Consider the following 18872-nt stretch of genomic DNA (forward strand, 5'->3'; position numbering starts at 1 on the left):
TGGAACATAGAAGGTTGAGAGGGGATTTGATAGAGGTATTTAAGATTATGAGAGGGATAGATAGAGTTGATGTGGGTAGGCTTTTTCCATTGAGAGTAGGAGAGATTGAAACAAGAGGTCATGAGTTAAGAGTTAAAGGGCAAAAGTTTAGAAGTAACATGAAGGGGAACTTCTTCACTCAGAGAGTGGTGGCTGTATGGAATGAGCTTCCGGGAGAAGTAGTGGCAGCAAGGTCAATTTTGTCATTTAAGGAAATATTGGATAGCTATATGGATGGGAGGGGAATGGAGGGTTATGGGCAAGGTGCAGGTAGGTGGGACTAGAGAGTACTTGGTGCGGACTAGAAGGGCCAAAATGGCCTGTTTCCGTGCTGTAATTGTTATAAGGTTATATGATGTTTCCTCTTGAGAGAATCTAATGTGAGGGGGGGGGGGGGTCACTGTTTAAAAATGGGGATCAATCATTTAAGACAAATTAAACAATTTTTACCTCTAAGACAGTAGAAGCATAGTCCTTGAACATTTTTAAGCCAGAGGATAGCTTTGTGATAAACATGGGAAAGATAGGGTACCACAGATAGATAGGGATTCGGAGTAGAGTTTACAACCAGATCAGCCAAGATGATGTGAAATAGTAGAGCAGGGTTCTGACGCTCAATTCAAATGTTCATTGCACATTTTCACTGCAAGGTCTTTGGCCGATGAGTTCAAATTACATTTTGTATCTTATTAATAATGTTGAATTGTAAGCTCAAAACATTCACTAATTTCCTTTGTTAGACAATATTTATCACCCATAACTCCAAATCTAAACAAAATAAATAACTTGCTTTTTCATTCTTACCAGTGATGTCCACATCAAGAATTAATGAGAAAATTCCTAATTAGAATGCAACATTGTCAATCATGATGTTTCATCTTACATTGTTGCAGAATTATCTGTGGTAGCCATTTTGCCTAGATTAATGTACACCATTGCTATCAGTAACTATTCGACCAGTGGTTTTCAAACTTTTTCTTTCCACTCACATACCATTTTAAGTAATCCTTATGCCATAAGTGCTCTGTGATTAGTAAGGGATTGCTTAAAGTGCAATGTGAGTGGAAAGAAAAAGTTTTAAACTACTGTTTTAATTGTACCTCATTGACTCGTTATGTGCATGGTCACAATTCCAAAGGAAATGGACCAATGACTATTTTTCTCAAGCCAAATATTTTAGTTGCGTGTAGAACTGGTGTATCCTCTATCATTACAACTTAGTCAAGACCCCTGCTCTGAGAATATTTTGTACAAATATCTGGAGTCTGTCCAAGGTTGATTTTGTGGAGAGAGGGGTTTAATATCATGTATTACAATGTAAGAGTATTGTCCAATAGAGCTGTATTCTGTTACCGTCTACAAAATAGAAACAGAAGACTATCTTGTTCATGTTTAAAATCTGACTTTAATTAAATTTTACCTTTTAAGTTGCACATAATTTTCAAGTAATGATTTTACAAATACTCAAAAAACCAGTCAGTGCAGAAGGTGGCACATGAGTGATTACAGCAACTCCTTTGATCAAGGTCAAACATAACCAAATTTCTGTTTACAGAATAGCCTGCTCCCAAAAGCCACTTGGGCAAAGTATAGAAGTTCTGCCATTACATGAAACTATTCAATTGGGTGAGGCAGAAAAAAAATTAAACTGTTAAAATAAAAGGGAGATGCTTTTTTTCCTCTCTTAGATAACTGTGACCTCTTTAGGCTTTCTTTTGATACTTTCCATTCGGTTGAGAGGTCGGACTCCACTGCTTTTTTTGCTACTTCCTTCTCCACTGGAAAGCTCGCCATCTTTATGCAGACTTTTCAATAACTCCATTAGTTCTCTTTTCTCAAGTTCTGCTTGTTCTCGTTCCTGACGATGTTTCCTTTCTTCTGCTACGAGTGTCCTCATATCTGACATCAATCGTGATATCTGACTCTGAAAGTATAAATTGCATTCTGAAAATGAGGACCATGAATCACCGCATAATTATTAAAATGTTGAAGTATCAGGTAACCAATTAAAGTCAATACAGTGTTTTGTTTCTTTCTGAATATATGCTTTGTGAAATTATTTGCTCCCTCTTAACCTTTTGATCATATTGTCCACAAGCAAATTAAAAACCAACAAAATGCTGCTCACCTGTTTTTGTTTTCTCATACCACCTTGAAGCTATTTTCTGACTTTATTTTACACCTATATGAAGAGTTATTAATTTATTTCAAGTCATAGAGCCAGAGTTCCACAGCACAGAAACAGCAAACTAAACCAGTTCCATTTGCCAGCATTTGCCCATATGACTCTAAATACTTTTTCCATTAGGAAGTTCAGAATCCAGTTCCAGAGAGGGTTGTTGAGTCTCAGTGAACACAACTTCTCCTCTGGGTCTGATGGTCTTAAAGGTTGAGTTGAAGTCAATGAACAGCAGCCTGGCATGTGAGGTGACATTTTCCAGGTGGATCAGATCGGAGTGGAGGATCAAGGGTATATCGTCGGTGCAGTTTTTATGGAGTAACACAGGAGAAATTTACCAAAATAGTACCAGGGATGCAGGGCTTGAGTTGTGTGTAAATATAAAACTAATTATTAATAAAAGAAGTGTAATTGCAGATATAAGAGAAGTTGGGGTTTTTATGGGTACAAACATTTGAAGGTGGCAGGCAAGTTTTTGAAAATTATTTGTAACAAAAAAACCTACAGGATGTTATGCTTAAGGTATGGTTGCACAACATAGGAGCACATTGGAATGAATCTCTGTAAAGGACTGCTATGGAGTACTGGGGCCACTTCTGGCCACATCATAGGACACAAGTGAAAACCATGGAGAAGATGCAGAAAAATGGTCCCAGACATGAGAGTCTACTGAGGGGATCAAGAGGATTATCTAAGAGCAGTGACTGCTGAGAATAGGTTCATTGGATTCAGCATGGGTTCAATGGGCTGTAAAGGACTTGTACTGTGTAAGTAAAATAGTGATGGAACTGTGTTTCCACTTGAAGCTGACAGAAACATCTAGAATCCACATATGCAGTCTTAGATGCCAACTTTGCAGATTAAAAAAATGATTAATCAATGACTTGATAAGATCTTTAACTCTTTCAGATTTATTCTCAAGGTACATACATGACATCAGATAAAAGCCTAAGATTCCTTTTTCCTGAGGGTGAGGCAGAATTACCACTAATTGTTAATGCAAAAAATAAACTGTACACAGTGTAAACATGTAAACAAATAGAATAATTATAAGCAGATAATAAAGGTAAACAAACTGTGCAATACAGAGAGAACAAAAGAAAATCAATAAAGTGCACAAGTAAGTCCTTAAATGAATCTCTGACTGAGTTTGTGGGAGTCTGATGGTGATGGGGTAGCAGCTGTTCCTGAACCTGGTAGTTCGAGACTTGTGGCACCTAGACCTCTTTCCTGATGGCACCATTCCCTTTAGATGCACTCAATTTTGTCTGTGATGTCCTGGGCTGTGTCCACTACCTTTTGGAGGGCTTTACACTTAGGGGTATTGGTGTCCCCATACCAGACCGTGATGCAGCCGGTCAGCACTTTCTACTACACATCTGTAAAAATTTGCCAGTGTTTCTGGTGTCATACCAAACCTCCACAAACTCCTGAGGAAGTAGAGGCACTGATGTGCTTTCTTCATGCCATTGGTCTGTTGGGTCCAGGAAAAATCCTCTGAGATAGTGACTCCCAATAACTTACATTTGCTCACCCTCTCCACCTGATCCCCCAATAATTATTGGATTGTATCTGTCTGGCTCTCCTTTCCTGAAGTCAACAATCAGCGCCTTAATTTTGGTGACATTGAGTACACGGTTGTTGTTGGTGCACCATTCAGCCAAGGTTTCAATCTCCATCCTGTATGTTGTCTCATCCCCTTCCTTTATACAACCCACAAACATGACATCATCAGCAAATTTGTAGTTTTATTGTCATAATGAGCCATACATTCGTAGGTATAAAGTGAGTGGAGCAAGGGACTTAGAACATAGTCCTGGGGTGCTCCACTATTGATGAAGATTGTGGAGGAAATTTCTTACCAATCTTCACTGATTATGGTCTGGAAGTGAGGAAATCCGTGATCCAATTATATAGTGGGGGTGTTAACTGCCAGGTCTTGGAGTTTGCTGATCAGTTTTGAGGGTATAATGATCTTAAATGCCAAACTGCAGTCAATAAAGAGCATCCTGATGTATCTTTGCTGTCCAAGTGTTCCAAGGCTTCGTGTACACCCAGTGAGATTGCATAGACCTGTTACTACAATAGGCGGACTGGAATGCATCCATAGGCTAAGATGTGTAGTGTATTAGATTGGGCTGTCTCTTATCTACTGACCACATCATGCAGCTCCACAAGTGCCTGCCTGTAATTGGCTTCGGGAAGGATGCAAACTCCAGTGAGAATCACTGATGAGAACGCTTGGGATAGATAGAAGGGACTACATTTAATTGAGATTTGCTCTAAGGCAGTAGAACAAGAAGTCGTCATAACCCCAATGTCTGTGCACCACCCATATTAATGAAAAAGCACGCACTGCCTCCTCTCCCTTTTCCAGAAACTGAGTTCTGATCCAGTCTATGGATGGTAAAACCATCTGATTGGATAGTGGAGTCCAGTGTGTTCTCTGTTAGCCAGGTCTTGGTGAAGCAAACAACTGAGATTTGTCTTACTTGCCTCTGGCAGCGTAGCCTTGCCCTCAGGTCATCTATTTTTGCCAGTAATATGGATGGTAGGGAGGTGTCAGACTCTTTTGCTTCAGCCTTGTTCAAATCCTGGTCCTCACTCTTATGTTTTCAACCTTGACATTGGTGGTGGCCTGTCCCCTTAAGGCCTTTTCTCATTGTTAGGTAAAAAGGTAGAGCTGACAGAGCAGATGAAGAATATGAAATAAATACAGTAAAAAAAAAGTACTGTTTGTTTAAATAGCTAATACAAATAACTTCTGGTTGGGGGCTCATGGATGCTGATACAGCTCTGCAGTTTGAAATTAGGCACCCAGGCTATTGTGGAAGCAAATAGGAGCCTTGTTAATGAGAGGCCTTCATGATAATCAAATTAATGTTAGGATTGTGTGGCATACATTTTTAGAGCATAGATAATCATGCCTATTTCTGTAAAATGTCCACAAATAAACATACTAACTTTAAGTTCCTCAATTTCATTTTGCAGGAAACTTTCTTTCTGTACCATGTGTCTTCTTTGAGAGTCCAAGCGGGATTCCATTTCATGCCTTACTTCTTCAACTTTACAAATCATCTCAGACCTTTATATATATATAAAAAAGAATACTTGGTTATATTTTGCAAAATATTATTTATTTTTCTCTAATTCTCTTTTCCTTTATCTTTATTGACTTATTTCTAAAGCAATCTCTAGATCCTAAGAATGTTTCCTACTTGAGTATATACCTCCAGAGGAGCCCTTCTAGAAAATTCTTTTCAACCCCCCTTTCTGAATAATAAATTTAGATCCTCCTTATTCCAATGTCATTGTTTACCTTGTTCCAGATATAAATGTTTCAACAAAGGTGCTTCCTTCTCCCAAGATATTAATTTTGATTCCCATTTTTATATAAAATCTTCCAATATTCTTTCTCCTATTTTATCAACCTCTATTTTAATCCATGCTGCTTTTTCTCCCTCATCAAAAAATGAAGTGAGAAACCTCATTTGAGCTGCCTTAAAATTTGGTAAAATTTGATAAACTTCCATGCCAGTTTATCTAAAGAAACTCTTGACATCATACCCCTCCAAAGAAAATTTCTTATATATTTAACTCTTGAAAAAACTTTTGTGGTAATGTTATTGGCAATTTTTGAAATAAGTATTGTACTCTAAGGAACATATTCATTTTAACACAATTAACCCTACCCAATAATGTTATTGCCAGTATCATCCACTTATTTAAATCTTTTATTTTCTTAAGTAAAGATAAATAATTCAATTCATATAAATTATTTAATTTATTATCTACCCATATCCCTAAATATTTTATTCCATTCGTCACCCATTTAAATTGGTTATCTTGTTGGCACTGTGTATAATCCCCCTTTAGTGAGAGGCATAATTTCACTTTTATCCCAATTTTATTTATAGGCTGATACTTTCCCAATCTTAATTATAATTTATTTAATGAACCTATTGGCTCTATCAAATAGATCAAAACATCATCAGCAAATAAATTAATTTTATATTCCTATTGAATAACATTAAATTCTTTAATATCAGCATCAGATCAAATCAGTTCTACAAGTGGTTCTATCACTAAGATAAATAGAGCAGGTGATAACAGACATCCTTGTCTACTACATCTAGTTAACTGAAATAGTGCTGAAACCTGCCCATTTGTTACAACTTTAGTTTTAGGTTCATTATATAAGACTCTAACCCAATGTTCAAATACCTGTTCCATCCTGAATCCTTCAAACTCCTTAAACAAAAAAAATCCCATTCTAATCTATCAAATGCTTTTTCCGCATTTAAAGCCACTGCTACATTTAAATATTCACTCTTTTGTGCCAAATGTATTATAAGTAAAAATCTAGTTACATTATCCACAGATTGTCTCTTTTTCACAAACCCTGTCTGATCCATATTTATCGACTTTGGTAAAAATTTTGTCAATCTTTTAGCTAAATTTTTTACAATTACCTTATCTACATTTAATAACGAAATAGGTCTACATGATGATAGTTTTAAAGGATCTCTGACTTTTTTTGGTAATACCATTTTTATTGTAGTAGAAAAAGATTCCGGGAGAGTGTGTGTTTCCTCCGCCTGATCTAATACTTACATAAAAGGAGAAATAAACAATCTTTAAATTCTTTATAAAATTCAGGTGAGAAACCATCCTATCCCAGAGATTTATTACTTTGTAATGAGCTCAATGCTTCCCTCACTTCCGATGGGGTGAAGGGGGGCACTTAACCTTGATGGCTTTACTTGTAACAAAAATATCTTCTATTTTGTTATCATCTCTCTGCAACTCCAACTTATGTAACTTAGAATAAAATTACTTAAAAGCTTCATTGATTTCTTGAGGTTTATAGATAGTCACATTCAACTCCAGTTTAATTGGATTAATCGTTCTTGAAACTTGTTCTGCTTTCAACTGTCAAGCAAGGACTTTATGAGACCTCTCACCTAACTCATAATATCTCTGCTTAGTTTTCATAATTACTTTCTCTGTTCTATATGCTTGTATTATATTGAAGTTTCTTATTAATAAGCCTTCTACACTTTTCTTCAGAGGTCCGTCTTTGCAAGTATTTTCTAAACATGTTATCTCTTTCTTCAATTGGTCTACCTCTTTCATATAATCCTTAATTTTAGAAGTATAATTTATAATTTGTCCTCTTAAATATTCTTTAATCGCATCCCATAAAATAAATTTATTATTAACTGAGTTCGTGTGACAGATTATATCATATTTTATATTGAATATAGATAAGTTTTTGAAGGAGATAGATTGTGGGAGTAGTGTACGTCACGAACAAAAACAAACACTTCACAAAACAGATCTCATTTAAAATGCAAGAGCTTTGCTGAAAGAGAGTCATGCAGGCACTGAGAACCTTTGCAAAGACAATAAAACAAGGAGACTCCTTTGCTAAAGAATTTCAAAAGCAGATGTAAATACATTGTTTTGAAAGCAACAGATGAATGGACTCGAAGATTAGGTCCAGTGCAGCAATCTGTCTGGTTGCAGTTTGCTGTTCTAAGAAGGTCATGTGGCTTTGCAAGCAGGGAGAGAAAGACCAAACAGACTTTCTCTAAGAGAGAACCATTTCTGCAGTCACGGCAAGCTAGCAGCTTGTTGAAACTCCATTTTGAAGACTGGTTGTGAATTCTGAGTTCAGCCTGGTTAAACCCTTGTAGTCCTTACAAGAGGAAATGCTGGCTAGGGTGTTTCACCTGAAATAAGGGAAACAAGAAGAACTCAGTGGTGACCTGGAAGAAGAGGTTATCACTTGGAAAACCCTGATGGGGTAAGTTTCTTTGGCAAAACACTGAAATGCTGATGGAAGTAAATCAGTTTGTGTGTGTCCAACAAGCAATGAATCTCTCTCTGAAACCAACAAAAACCTTCCTGAGTGGTAACCAATTACCTTTAAGCACCACAGCTTGGTGAAAATTCATAAATGTTAAATTCTGTGCACAGTATAAGAATTGCCTGATTCCGCTGAACGTGGAGGAGCGAGAAGTGAGAATGGACTGTGAATCAAAGAACTTTTCTGAACTTGTACATATTACGTACATGTGCACTTAGAATTAGAAGGGGGTTAAGTTAATAGTAATAAGTGAAAGTTTAATCCTGTTTTTATGTTTAAAGAAAATTAAAAATGACTTTTGTTTAAATAACTATTTATCTTGCTGAATTTCTATTGTTGCTGGGTTTTGGGGTCTTCTGGGCCTATAACAATTAGAATTTGTCTCAAAAAAATTTGAATTTGCTGTTTGACAAAAATCTGGCCTTTTTAATAACAATGAATTAAATTTCCATCTGTAGGTTGATTCTTCATTATCTAACATTATAACTATCATTAATAAAGATGAATGATTTGATAAAATTCTTGCTTTATAATCAACTTGATTAATTCTATCTTGGAGATGTGCCGATATTAAAAATAAATCTATCCTTGAATAAGAATTGTGCCTATTTGAATAAAAAGCAAAATCTCTCTCTCGGGTGAATTCTTCTCCACATGTCTATTAAATTCAAGCCCTTCATTAATGTCAAGGTGGCTTTCGCTGCCTTTGCCATTGTTACTTCTCTAGCTGATCTATCTAAAATTGGGTCTAAACAAAAATTTTAATCCCCAGCTATTAAAATATTCTGATGTGTTCCTGCCAAATTAAGAAATGTTTCTTGTATAAATTTTTCATCATCCATATTCGGTGCATATATATTCAAAAGAGTCCAAAATTCTGAAGAAAATTGACAATATACCATAACTGCAGGATCAATCACTACATTTTGTATTATAACTGGAAGGGTCTTCTTTATCAAGATTGCCACTCCCCTTGCTTTTGAATTAAATGAAGAAGCTGTGACAAATCCCACCCAGACTCTTTTTAATTTCTGATGTTCTGTTTCAATTAAATGAGTCTCCTGTAAAAAATCTACTCCTACTCTCATTTTTTAAATGTATGTCAGAATTCTCTTCCTCTTCACAGGTTCATTTAGCTTGTAAACATTAAAACATAAAAAGTTTAGTTTATTACTCATTGATATTTAATTTAGTCCAAATCTAGCGATAGCTCCCCTTCACCTCTCTATTGCACCTCCTCAACTATTGAGGTATTTATTGTCTACCGTGTTAATGGACGTCTTCTTCGGTAGTCCAGGTAAGAAAAAGAGAAAAGAACTATACATAGTCAATTTACATTTATAACAATTATAATATTCAAGAAAGAGAAAAAGAAAATAACAAAATCCCCCTATTAATGTTGTTTAAATAATATACAACATTCCCCCCTCCATTTTATGGGTTGCGGCTTCTGCCACTAATACATATGAGTTGATAGTAGTCAGCCATGACTCCTCTAACCACCCCCCCTCCCGGATAATTACGATATATCTATCTTGTATTTACAGAAAATTAAAAATAAAAAAATTTTAAAAACACTTTAATTTCAAACTCCCTCGTGCTGGCGGTGTTTCCACAAATTATTCTGCATGAACATGATCTGTAAAGAACTTATTGTCCTCCTTGCAAGAAAATCTTCAGAGTGGCAGGATGGCACAAAACAAATCTGTAACCTTTTTGCCATAAGGTGTGCTTCACCGTATTAAATTCTTTTCTTCTCTTCAACAATTCCAGAATAGAAAAATATCTTGGTTCCATGAAATTCCGGTGCCCCTTGTCTTTCTTTGCTTCCTTGTGCTGCTAGAGCCAATATTTTCTCTCTGTCTTGATAATGAAGACATTTTATCAATATAGACCTTAGCTTATGATCTGGTGGAGACCGAGATCTCAAGGCTCTATGTGCCCTTTCAATTTCAATATTACTTTCAAATTTGTCTAGTCACTGGACCTCTGGAATCCATTGTTGAAAAAAATCTTATTGGATAATCATCTTCTTTAAGATCAACAATTTTAATATTATTTCTTCTACTAAAGTTTTCTAATAAATCAACTTTTCCACAAAGTTGCTTCTTTTCAATAGCCCATGGATCAGTCTCATTTTCCATTTTCACCATTCTATCCTGTATCTTTTTCATACCAGCCTCCACAGTTTTAACTCTTTCATTCACATGGTCTTATTTATTTTGCAATTTATTTACAATAGCAAAGTTCTTCTTCATCCATTTATCTGAAATTTTCATGTCTGTTCTCATCTCTCTATTCTTTTAATAGCTTAGCATTTGTGCAGTCTTCTTCCTGTAACATTTTAAGTTTCCTACCTTTATCTTTGGAAACTTTATCTGCTTTATTTATTTCTCTTGATCTTCCTCTTCATCGCTGGCCTGTGAGTCAGATAAGGAAATTTTTTATTGTTTTTGTACTAACAGTTGATATTTATTGGAGCCAGCAAAAATGCTACTGGCTTCAGTGACATCTTGGAGTTCTTCTGGTCTGCGCGTGCGTGGGAAGATGCACATGCACAGTTTGGCATCTTCTTCAACACCATCAACCCGAAGGAGTGGCTGTGATGGCGTTGAGGAGTGTCGGTCAGTCCTTGTAGGGGCCTGACTTATCCGGGGATGAGCTCTTACACCAAGTCCTGGATCCATCAAGACGGTATGCCTCATTTCTTTGTCTTGTCGATGTTCTGTTTGTGTTTCCAACAGGTCAGCGATGGTCTTCCCTCTTTTATTTTTTTATTTTTTAATTTTTTTAAAAATTTTTTATTTTTCACACCATAAATCACGTTAGCCATAATATACACTTTTTCTTTTTCACACATATACAGTGTCTTTTTCTCCCCCCCCTCCCTCCTCCCAAGCCACCCCCCCACCCCCCCTCTCATCCATTTTAGGTATACAATCTAGGTTGCATTAAGCCAGTCAGACAATGTTGTCATTCAACAAAAATACACCAGAAATTCTACTGAGTCCATTCTTTTCTTTTCTTCTCCTTCCATCAACTTAGGTAATGTTTGTTCCCGGTAGGTTTTCGCTATTGTATTTAATGTAAGGCTCCCATACTTGTTCGAATATTTCAATATTATTTCTTAAACTATATGTTATTTTTTCTAATGGAATACATTTATTCATTTCTATATACCATTGTTGTATTTTCAAATTATCTTCCAATTTCCAGGTTGACATAATACATTTTTTTGCTACGGCTAGGGCTATCTTAACAAATCTTTTTTGTGCATCCTCCAAGTCAATTCCAAATTCTTTATTTTTTATGTTACTTAGGAGAAAGATCTCTGGATTCTTTGGTATATTGTTTTCTGTTATTTTATTTAATATCTGATTGACATCATCCCAAAATTTTTCTACTCTCTCACATGTCCAGATTGCATGAATTGTTGTTCCCATTTCTTTTTTACGTCGAAAGCATCTATCAGATACTGTTGGGTCCCATTTATTTAACTTTTGCGGTGTAATGTATAGTCTGTGTAACCAATTATATTGTATCATACGTAGCCTCGTATTTATTGTATTTCTCATCGTTCCAGAACATAATTTCTCCCATGTTTCCTTTTTTATCTTTATATTTAAATCTTGTTCCCATTTTTGTTTAGTTTTACCATTTGTTTCCTCATTCTCCTTTTCTTGCAGTTTAATATACATATTTGTTATAAATCTTTTGCTTAACATTGTATCTGTAATCACATATTCAAGGTTACTTCCCTCTGGTAAACTCAAATTGCTTCCTAGTTTCTCTTTCAAGTAGGATCTCAGTTGGTAATATGCCAGCGCTGTATCTCCAGTTATATTGTACTTATCTCTCATTTGTTCAAAGGATAAGAATCTACTTCCTGAAAAATAATTTTCTATTCTTTTAATCCCTTTTTTTTCCCATTTTCTAAAGGAAATGTTGTCTATTGTAAAAGGGAGTAGCTTATTTTGCGTCAATATTAGTTTTGGTAATTGATAATTTGTTTTATTTCTTTCTACATGAATCTTCTTCCAAATATTGAGGAGATGATGATGTAATACTGGAGAAGTTCTATGTTGTACCAATTTTTCGTCCCATTTATATAATATGTGTTCAGGTATCTTTTCCCCTATTTTATCTAATTCTAATCTCGTCCAGTCTGGTTTTTCTATTGTTTGATAAAAATCTGATAGGTATCTTAATTGCGCGGCTCTATAATAATTTTTGAAGTTTGGCAATTGTAAGCCTCCTTCTTTATACCATTCTGTTAATTTATCTAGTGCTATCCTCGGTTTCCCCCCTCTCCATAAAAATTTCCTTATTATTTTCTTTAACTCTTTGAAGAATTTTTCTGTCAGTTGTATTGGCAATGCCTGAAATAAGTATAGTATCCTTGGAAAAATGTTCATTTTAATACAGTTTATCCTTCCTATCAGTGTTAGTGGTAGCTCTTTCCAATGCTCTAAATCGTCCTGTAATTTTTTCATTAGTGGATTGTAATTGAGTTTATATAATTGGCCTAGATTTTTGTTTATTTGCACACCTAGGTATCTTATTGCCTGCATTTGCCATCTGAATGGGGATTCCTTCTTAAATTTTGAGAAATCCGCATTATTCATAGGCATTGCTTCACTTTTATTTACGTTTATCTTGTATCCCGACACTTCTCCATATTCCTTCAATTTCTTATATAATTCTTTTATTGATAGTTCTGGTTCTGTTAAGTACACTATCACATCATCCGCAAATAGACTGATTTTATATTCCCTGTCTTTTATTTTTATTCCTTTTATATTATTATCTATTCTTATCAATTCTGCTAGTGGTTCTATAGCTAGCGCAAACAATAACGGTGATAGTGGGCATCCCTGCTGCGTTGACCTGCTTAAGTTAAATTGCTTTGATACATGTCCATTTACTGTCACTTTCGCTAACGGTCCCTTATATAATGCTTTAATCCAATTAATATATTTCTCCGGTAAACTGAATTTTTGCAATACTTTGAACAAATAATTCCATTCTACTCTGTCCAAGGCCTTCTCTGCGTCTAAAGCAACTGCTACTGCAGGTGCTTAATTTCCTTCTACTGCATGAATTAAGTTAATAAATTTACAAATATTGTCTGTTGTGCGTCTTTTTTTGAAAAATCCAGTTTGGTCTAAATTTACCATTTTCGGTACCTGTTCTGCTAATCTGTTTGCTAATAGTTTAGCTATTATCTTATAATCTGTGTTTAGCAAAGATATTGGTCTATATGATGCTGGTGAGAGTGGATCTTTCCCTTGTTTTAGTATTACTGTAATTATTGCTGTTTTACATGAATCTGGTAAGTTTTGTGTCTCATCAATCTGGTTGATTACATCCAGGAGGGGCGGTATTAATAAGTCTTTAAATGTTTTGTAGAATTCTATTGGGAGTCCATCCTCTCCTGGTGTCTTATTATTTGGTAATTTTATTATTATTTCTTGTATTTCTACTGTTCCAAATGGTTCTGTTAATTTATTTTGTTCCTCTATTTGTAGTTTTGGTAGTTCAATTTTAGTCAAAAATTCATCTATTTTCCCTTCTTTCCCTTCGTTTTCAGTTGTTCATAGAATTCTCTAAAGTTTTCCTTAATTTCTTTTGGATTATATGTAATTTGTTTGTCTTTTTTCCTTGTTGCCAATACTATTTTCTTAGTTTGCTCTGTCTTAAGCTGCCATGCTAAGATTTTGTGTGTTTTTTCACCTAGTTCATAATATTTCTGTTTTGTCTTTATTATATTCTTCTCTACCTTATATGTTTGTAATGTTTCATATTTTATTTTTTTATCCGCCAATTCTCTTCTTTTAGTTGTATCTTCCTTCATTGCTAATTTTTTTTCTATGTTTACTATTTCCCTTTCCAACTGCTCTGTTTCCTGATTATAGTCCTTCTTCATCTTGGTTACATAACTTATTATTTGCCCTCTAATGAATGCTTTCATTGCGTCCCATAGTATAAACTTATCTTCCACTGATTCCGTATTTACTTCAAAATACATTTTTAATTGTTTTTCAATAAATTCTCTAAAATCCTGTCTTTTAAGTAGCATGGGGTTTAATCTCCATCTATACATTCTTGGAGGGATGTCCTCTAGCTTTACTGTCAGTATTAAGGGTGAATGGTCCGATAGCATTCTCGCTTTATATTCTGTTTTTCTTACTCTATCCTGCATACTAGCTGATAACAAAAATAGGTCTATTCTTGAGTATGTTTTATGTCTAGTCGAGTAGTATGAGTATTCCTTTTCTTTTGGGTTTTGTTTCCTCCATATATCCACAAGTTTCATTTCTTGCAGTGATTTAATTATAAATTTGGTTACTTTGTTCTTCCTGTTAATTTTTTTCCCCGTTTTATCCATATTTGGATCCAAATTCAGATTGAAATCCCCTCCTATTAGTATGTTCCCTTGCGTATTAGCTACCTTCAAAAAGATATCTTGCATAAACTTTTGATCTTCTTCGATAGGTGAATATATATTAAGTAGATTCCAAAGCTCCGAATATATCTGACATTTTATCATAACATATCTCCCTGCTGGATCTATTATTTCCTCTTCTACTTTAAATGGCACACTTTTGCTAATTAATATAGCCACTCCTCTTGCTTTTGAATTATACGATGCTGCTGTTACATGTCCTACCCAATCTCTCTTTAATTTCTTGTGCTCCAATTCAGTTAAGTGTGTTTCTTGGACAAATGCTATATCAATTTTTTCCTTTTTCAGTAAATTTAGTAGTTTCTTCCTTTTAATTTGGTTATGTATTCCATTAATATTTAAAGTCATATAGTTCAGCGTAGCCATTTTATATTTTGTTTATCTTCTCTTTCCGTTTTTCCATCATTACCTTTCCTCCTTTTCCATTTCTGTTTTCTTATTTTCAACTCTTTATAAGACAACATTCCTACAACATCCAACATTTTCCTTATTCTCCTATTTCTATCTTCTTTATCCCCAATCTCCCCTTCACCTCCTGAGTTGTCCTTTATCCCTTGTCGGACAACCACATCTCCCCTCTCCATTTGGATTTGCGAATCCACTCGCAAGCGTCAACTGATTTTGCAGTGACCGCTATTTTCCCCCACCCAACCCCCCCAGAAAAGATTTCACTTTTCATATGTCACAAAGGTCACTCTTTTAATTCCCTCCTTATTCTCTCTATTCCATTACCTTCCCTTATTAATTCTTGTCTATACTATCTATATTTTCCTCTAATTACAGATACATTCACGTATGCACATTGTCTCTATTCACTCTTATACCTCTTTACCCGCATACATATCAATCGTGGTCATTTTTACTCTCATTACCCGTCTTCATCCCTCAGTCTATTTTTGTCTTTACCCACATACATATCAATCGTGATCATTTTTACTCTCATTACCCGTCTTCATCCCTCAGTCTATTTTTGTAATTGTTCTGCAAATTTTCGTGCTTCTTCTGGATCCGAGAATAATCTGTTTTGTTGTCCTGGAATAAATATTTTCAATACCGCTGGATGCTTCAGTATAAATTTATACCCTTTCTTCCATAAAATCGCCTTTGCTGTATTGAACTCTTTTCTCTTCTTTAGGAGTTCAAAACTTATATCTGGATAAATGAAGATTTTTTGCCCTTTATACTCCAGTGGTTTGTTGCCCTCTCTTACTTTTTCCATTGTCTTCTCCAGAACCTTTTCTCTTGTAGTATATCTTAGGAATTTTACTACAATAGATCTTGGTTTCTGTTGTGGTTGTGGTTTAGAGGCCAATGCTCTATGTGCCCTTTCTATTTCCATTTCTTGCTGTAGTTCTGGACATCCTAGGGTCTTAGGGATCCACTCTTTTATAAAATCCCTCATATTCTTGCCTTCTTCATCTTCCTTAAGGCCCACTATCTTTATGTTATTTCTTCTGTTATAATTTTCCATTATATCTATTTTTTGAGCTAGTAGTTCTTGTGTCTCTTTAGTTTTTTTATTAGTTTCCTCCAATTTCTTTTTTAAGTCTTCTACCTCCATTTCTGCTGCTACTGCCCGTTCTTCCATCTTGTCCATTTTTTTCCCCATTTCTGTTAAGGTCATATCTATTTTATTCACTTTCTCTTCTGTGTTGTTTATTCTTCTTCTTAAATCATTGAATTCCTGTGTTTGCCATTCTTTAAATGACTCCATGTATCCTCTAACAAGAGAAAGTATATCATTTACCTTGCCTTTCCCTTCATCTATTTCACTGTATTCTTCCTCTTCTTCTTCCTCTGGGTTGGCCATCTGTTGTTTCTTTGTTGCCCTTTCCTTCTCTTCTTTCTTGTTTTCATTATTTTCTGTGGTCTCTTCTTGCTGCAGGTGTTCTGCAGCTGTCGTTGCCGGCTGTGGAGATCGACTCCCCAGCTGGTCCCCCCTCCCGTCGGTGTGTTTTTTTTCATGCGCGGTTGCGCACTTTTACTCGGCTCTGCGAGCCATTGTTGTAGTTCTATTTCTACCGACCTGAGGAAGCGGGCTTCTCTCTCCACAGCGGGCCTCTTCGGACAGGTAAGGCCTTCTCTTTCTTCCTCTGTTGTCTTCTCTTCCTCTCTTCTTACCGTTGATTTTGATTTTTCTTTTTTTGTCGCCATCTTCTTTCCACCTTTATACTCACTTTTCTTTAACTTTTATTTCTGTGCCTTTGTATTTTCTCTTGTTTTTCCCGACTTTTCTGGAAAGGGCTGGAGTTCACCGTCCGGCCACTACTCCATCACGTGACTCCTCCCGGTCTTCCCTCTTTTAGATGACATTCATAGATCATTGTATGGCAGTTCTTGAGCAGTTTTTAACAGTTTTGGTTAAATATACTTTGCTTATTTAGCATTTCTTTAACTAATTCCTGGGAGAGTCAGATTTCCACTTCCTGACTCTACTGGATCACGCAAAGTACTTTATGTAAGTGAGAAAAGGGTAAAAATGTGGGTTAAGTGAAAAAACATTCTAAAAGTCCACATGGTTTGGTCATAAGGTACATTTAAAGGAGAGCTTTAAAGGAACAATGAATACATGTTCCATGATGACTTTCACCCAATCATGTCAAGGTTGGCATAAATGTTCAAGAAGGAACATGCAAAAGATCCTGAAGAGTCTTGTACATGCAAGCTATGGCTGATGTCAGTCTCATGAGCAATGCATGCAAGGGTGTGTGTTAATGCATCTGAGGATGAGAATAGAAAGGTAAATGATAAATTACATCTCTAAAAATACAGTCAACTACAAGAAATTAGCTTCAAAATTATAGAGAGGCTAAAGATAATCAACACAATTCAAGATGAAGTTCTGAAGTGGCTCATGACATACCTGAGCAATTCCATTTCTGTCCTCAATTCTGCTATACAGTTGTGCGGTGCATCATTTGCACTGAGAATAGCATAGCCACAGCCATTTGCACATTCACGGCTTCGGTATTCACACACCATCATGTGAGATTCCAGATTGCGTCGCTCTACCTGAACTGTACAACCTTTGCAGAAAATTGTATAAACATTAAAAAATCCTTTATGGGTTCAACTTTAAATATAAAACCAAATATAGAACCATTCTGGAACATGCAAACAATACAAGGAGGGGGCATATTTCAGGGAAATGTGCATATTTCATTGAAAATTTGAATTCTATTTCAGATTAAATATTTCTATAAAAATATTTATCAACAATATTTTAAACTTTCCTATGTAATACTCCTAATTACTGGAAATACAAAGAAAGGTTAAAAGGATGCAGTTATATATGATCATTTGCAAGAAGATGCTTGGGGCAAAAATTAGCATTTTCCATTCTGAAATTGACAAAAACGTCTCTTCAAAGTGCATAGTATGAAATCTTCGTACACTGGTTTGATGTCTCCTCAAATGAAACACTTCATTCATCCACTTCCTAACACTAACCTCCTTTGACAATGTTCTTTTAATTGATTATTGAGCTATTATTTTATTTCAGAATCATATACATTTACTTCTATTAACTCTGTGAATTAGCTTCTTAAAAATCAAAGAATAGATGCAGCAAGGAAGGAGGCTGTTCAGCCCCTCAAGCCTAGGCCAGATTTATGTAATAGCAAATCAGAAGTCCTCCCCACTCTTCCTAAAGTCCTGCAAATTCTTTTCTTTCAGATATTTCTCGAGCTTCCATTTGAATGCTGCAATTAATTTTCTCCCACTACAACCTGCAGTAGTGTACTTAAGATTGAACTGCATATAATCAAAATCTTCATAGCAATTGGTTATTTTGCAAAAAAAATCAACATTCCATGTTTCTTAGTTATTTACCACCCATATCCATGAGCAGTTTACCTCTACCTATACCCTCAGTGTTTTAAATATCTGCCAGATCTCCTTGCAACTTCCTCTAATCCAAGGAGAAGAAATCCAGCTTGCCTTTTCCCATTGTTTTTATGAAAATATCACATTCTACATTTCAAAGCATTAAATTTCATCCACTACCTATTTGTCTATTCCAGCAATCTCACCCCACAATTCATCATGCCACCAAATTTGGAAATTATGCCCTGTATACCCAAATCCAAACTATTAATATGTATTAATAAAACAAAAAGTTCTGGTATTGATCTTGGTGAAAAACCTACTTTATGGCACTTTACCAAATACCCTTTGAAGTCCATAAATACCATAGCAGCTACATTTTCCTCATTGACCCCTGTTACTGTGTAAAATAAAGAGCTAATTAATTTTTTAATTTTTAATTTAATTAAAACATACTGGGGTTGATAGGGTACTTGGGTGGCACGTCCTCA

The 18872-nt window shown here is 35.3% G+C and overlaps 1 protein-coding gene across 1 annotated transcript in view; it reads right to left on the reverse strand.

Annotated features, from left to right (window-relative positions):
- Positions 1 to 1421: 1421 nt before the first annotated feature.
- Positions 1422 to 18872, reverse strand: part of rnf41l (ring finger protein 41, like) — a 43491-nt gene continuing 26040 nt past the window's right edge. Inside the window, exons 4-6 of the mRNA XM_069921878.1 lie at positions 17420 to 17582; positions 5183 to 5303; positions 1422 to 1963 (exon numbers count right to left, since the gene is read on the reverse strand). Coding sequence (XP_069777979.1) covers positions 1724 to 1963; positions 5183 to 5303; positions 17420 to 17582 — 524 coding nt within the window. The 3' untranslated portion in view covers positions 1422 to 1723. The remainder of the gene's footprint in view (positions 1964 to 5182; positions 5304 to 17419; positions 17583 to 18872) is intronic.

The sequence above is a fragment of the Narcine bancroftii genome, chromosome 2 (assembly GCF_036971445.1).
Source record: "Narcine bancroftii isolate sNarBan1 chromosome 2, sNarBan1.hap1, whole genome shotgun sequence".
Taxonomy (NCBI): Eukaryota; Metazoa; Chordata; class Chondrichthyes; order Torpediniformes; family Narcinidae; genus Narcine; species Narcine bancroftii.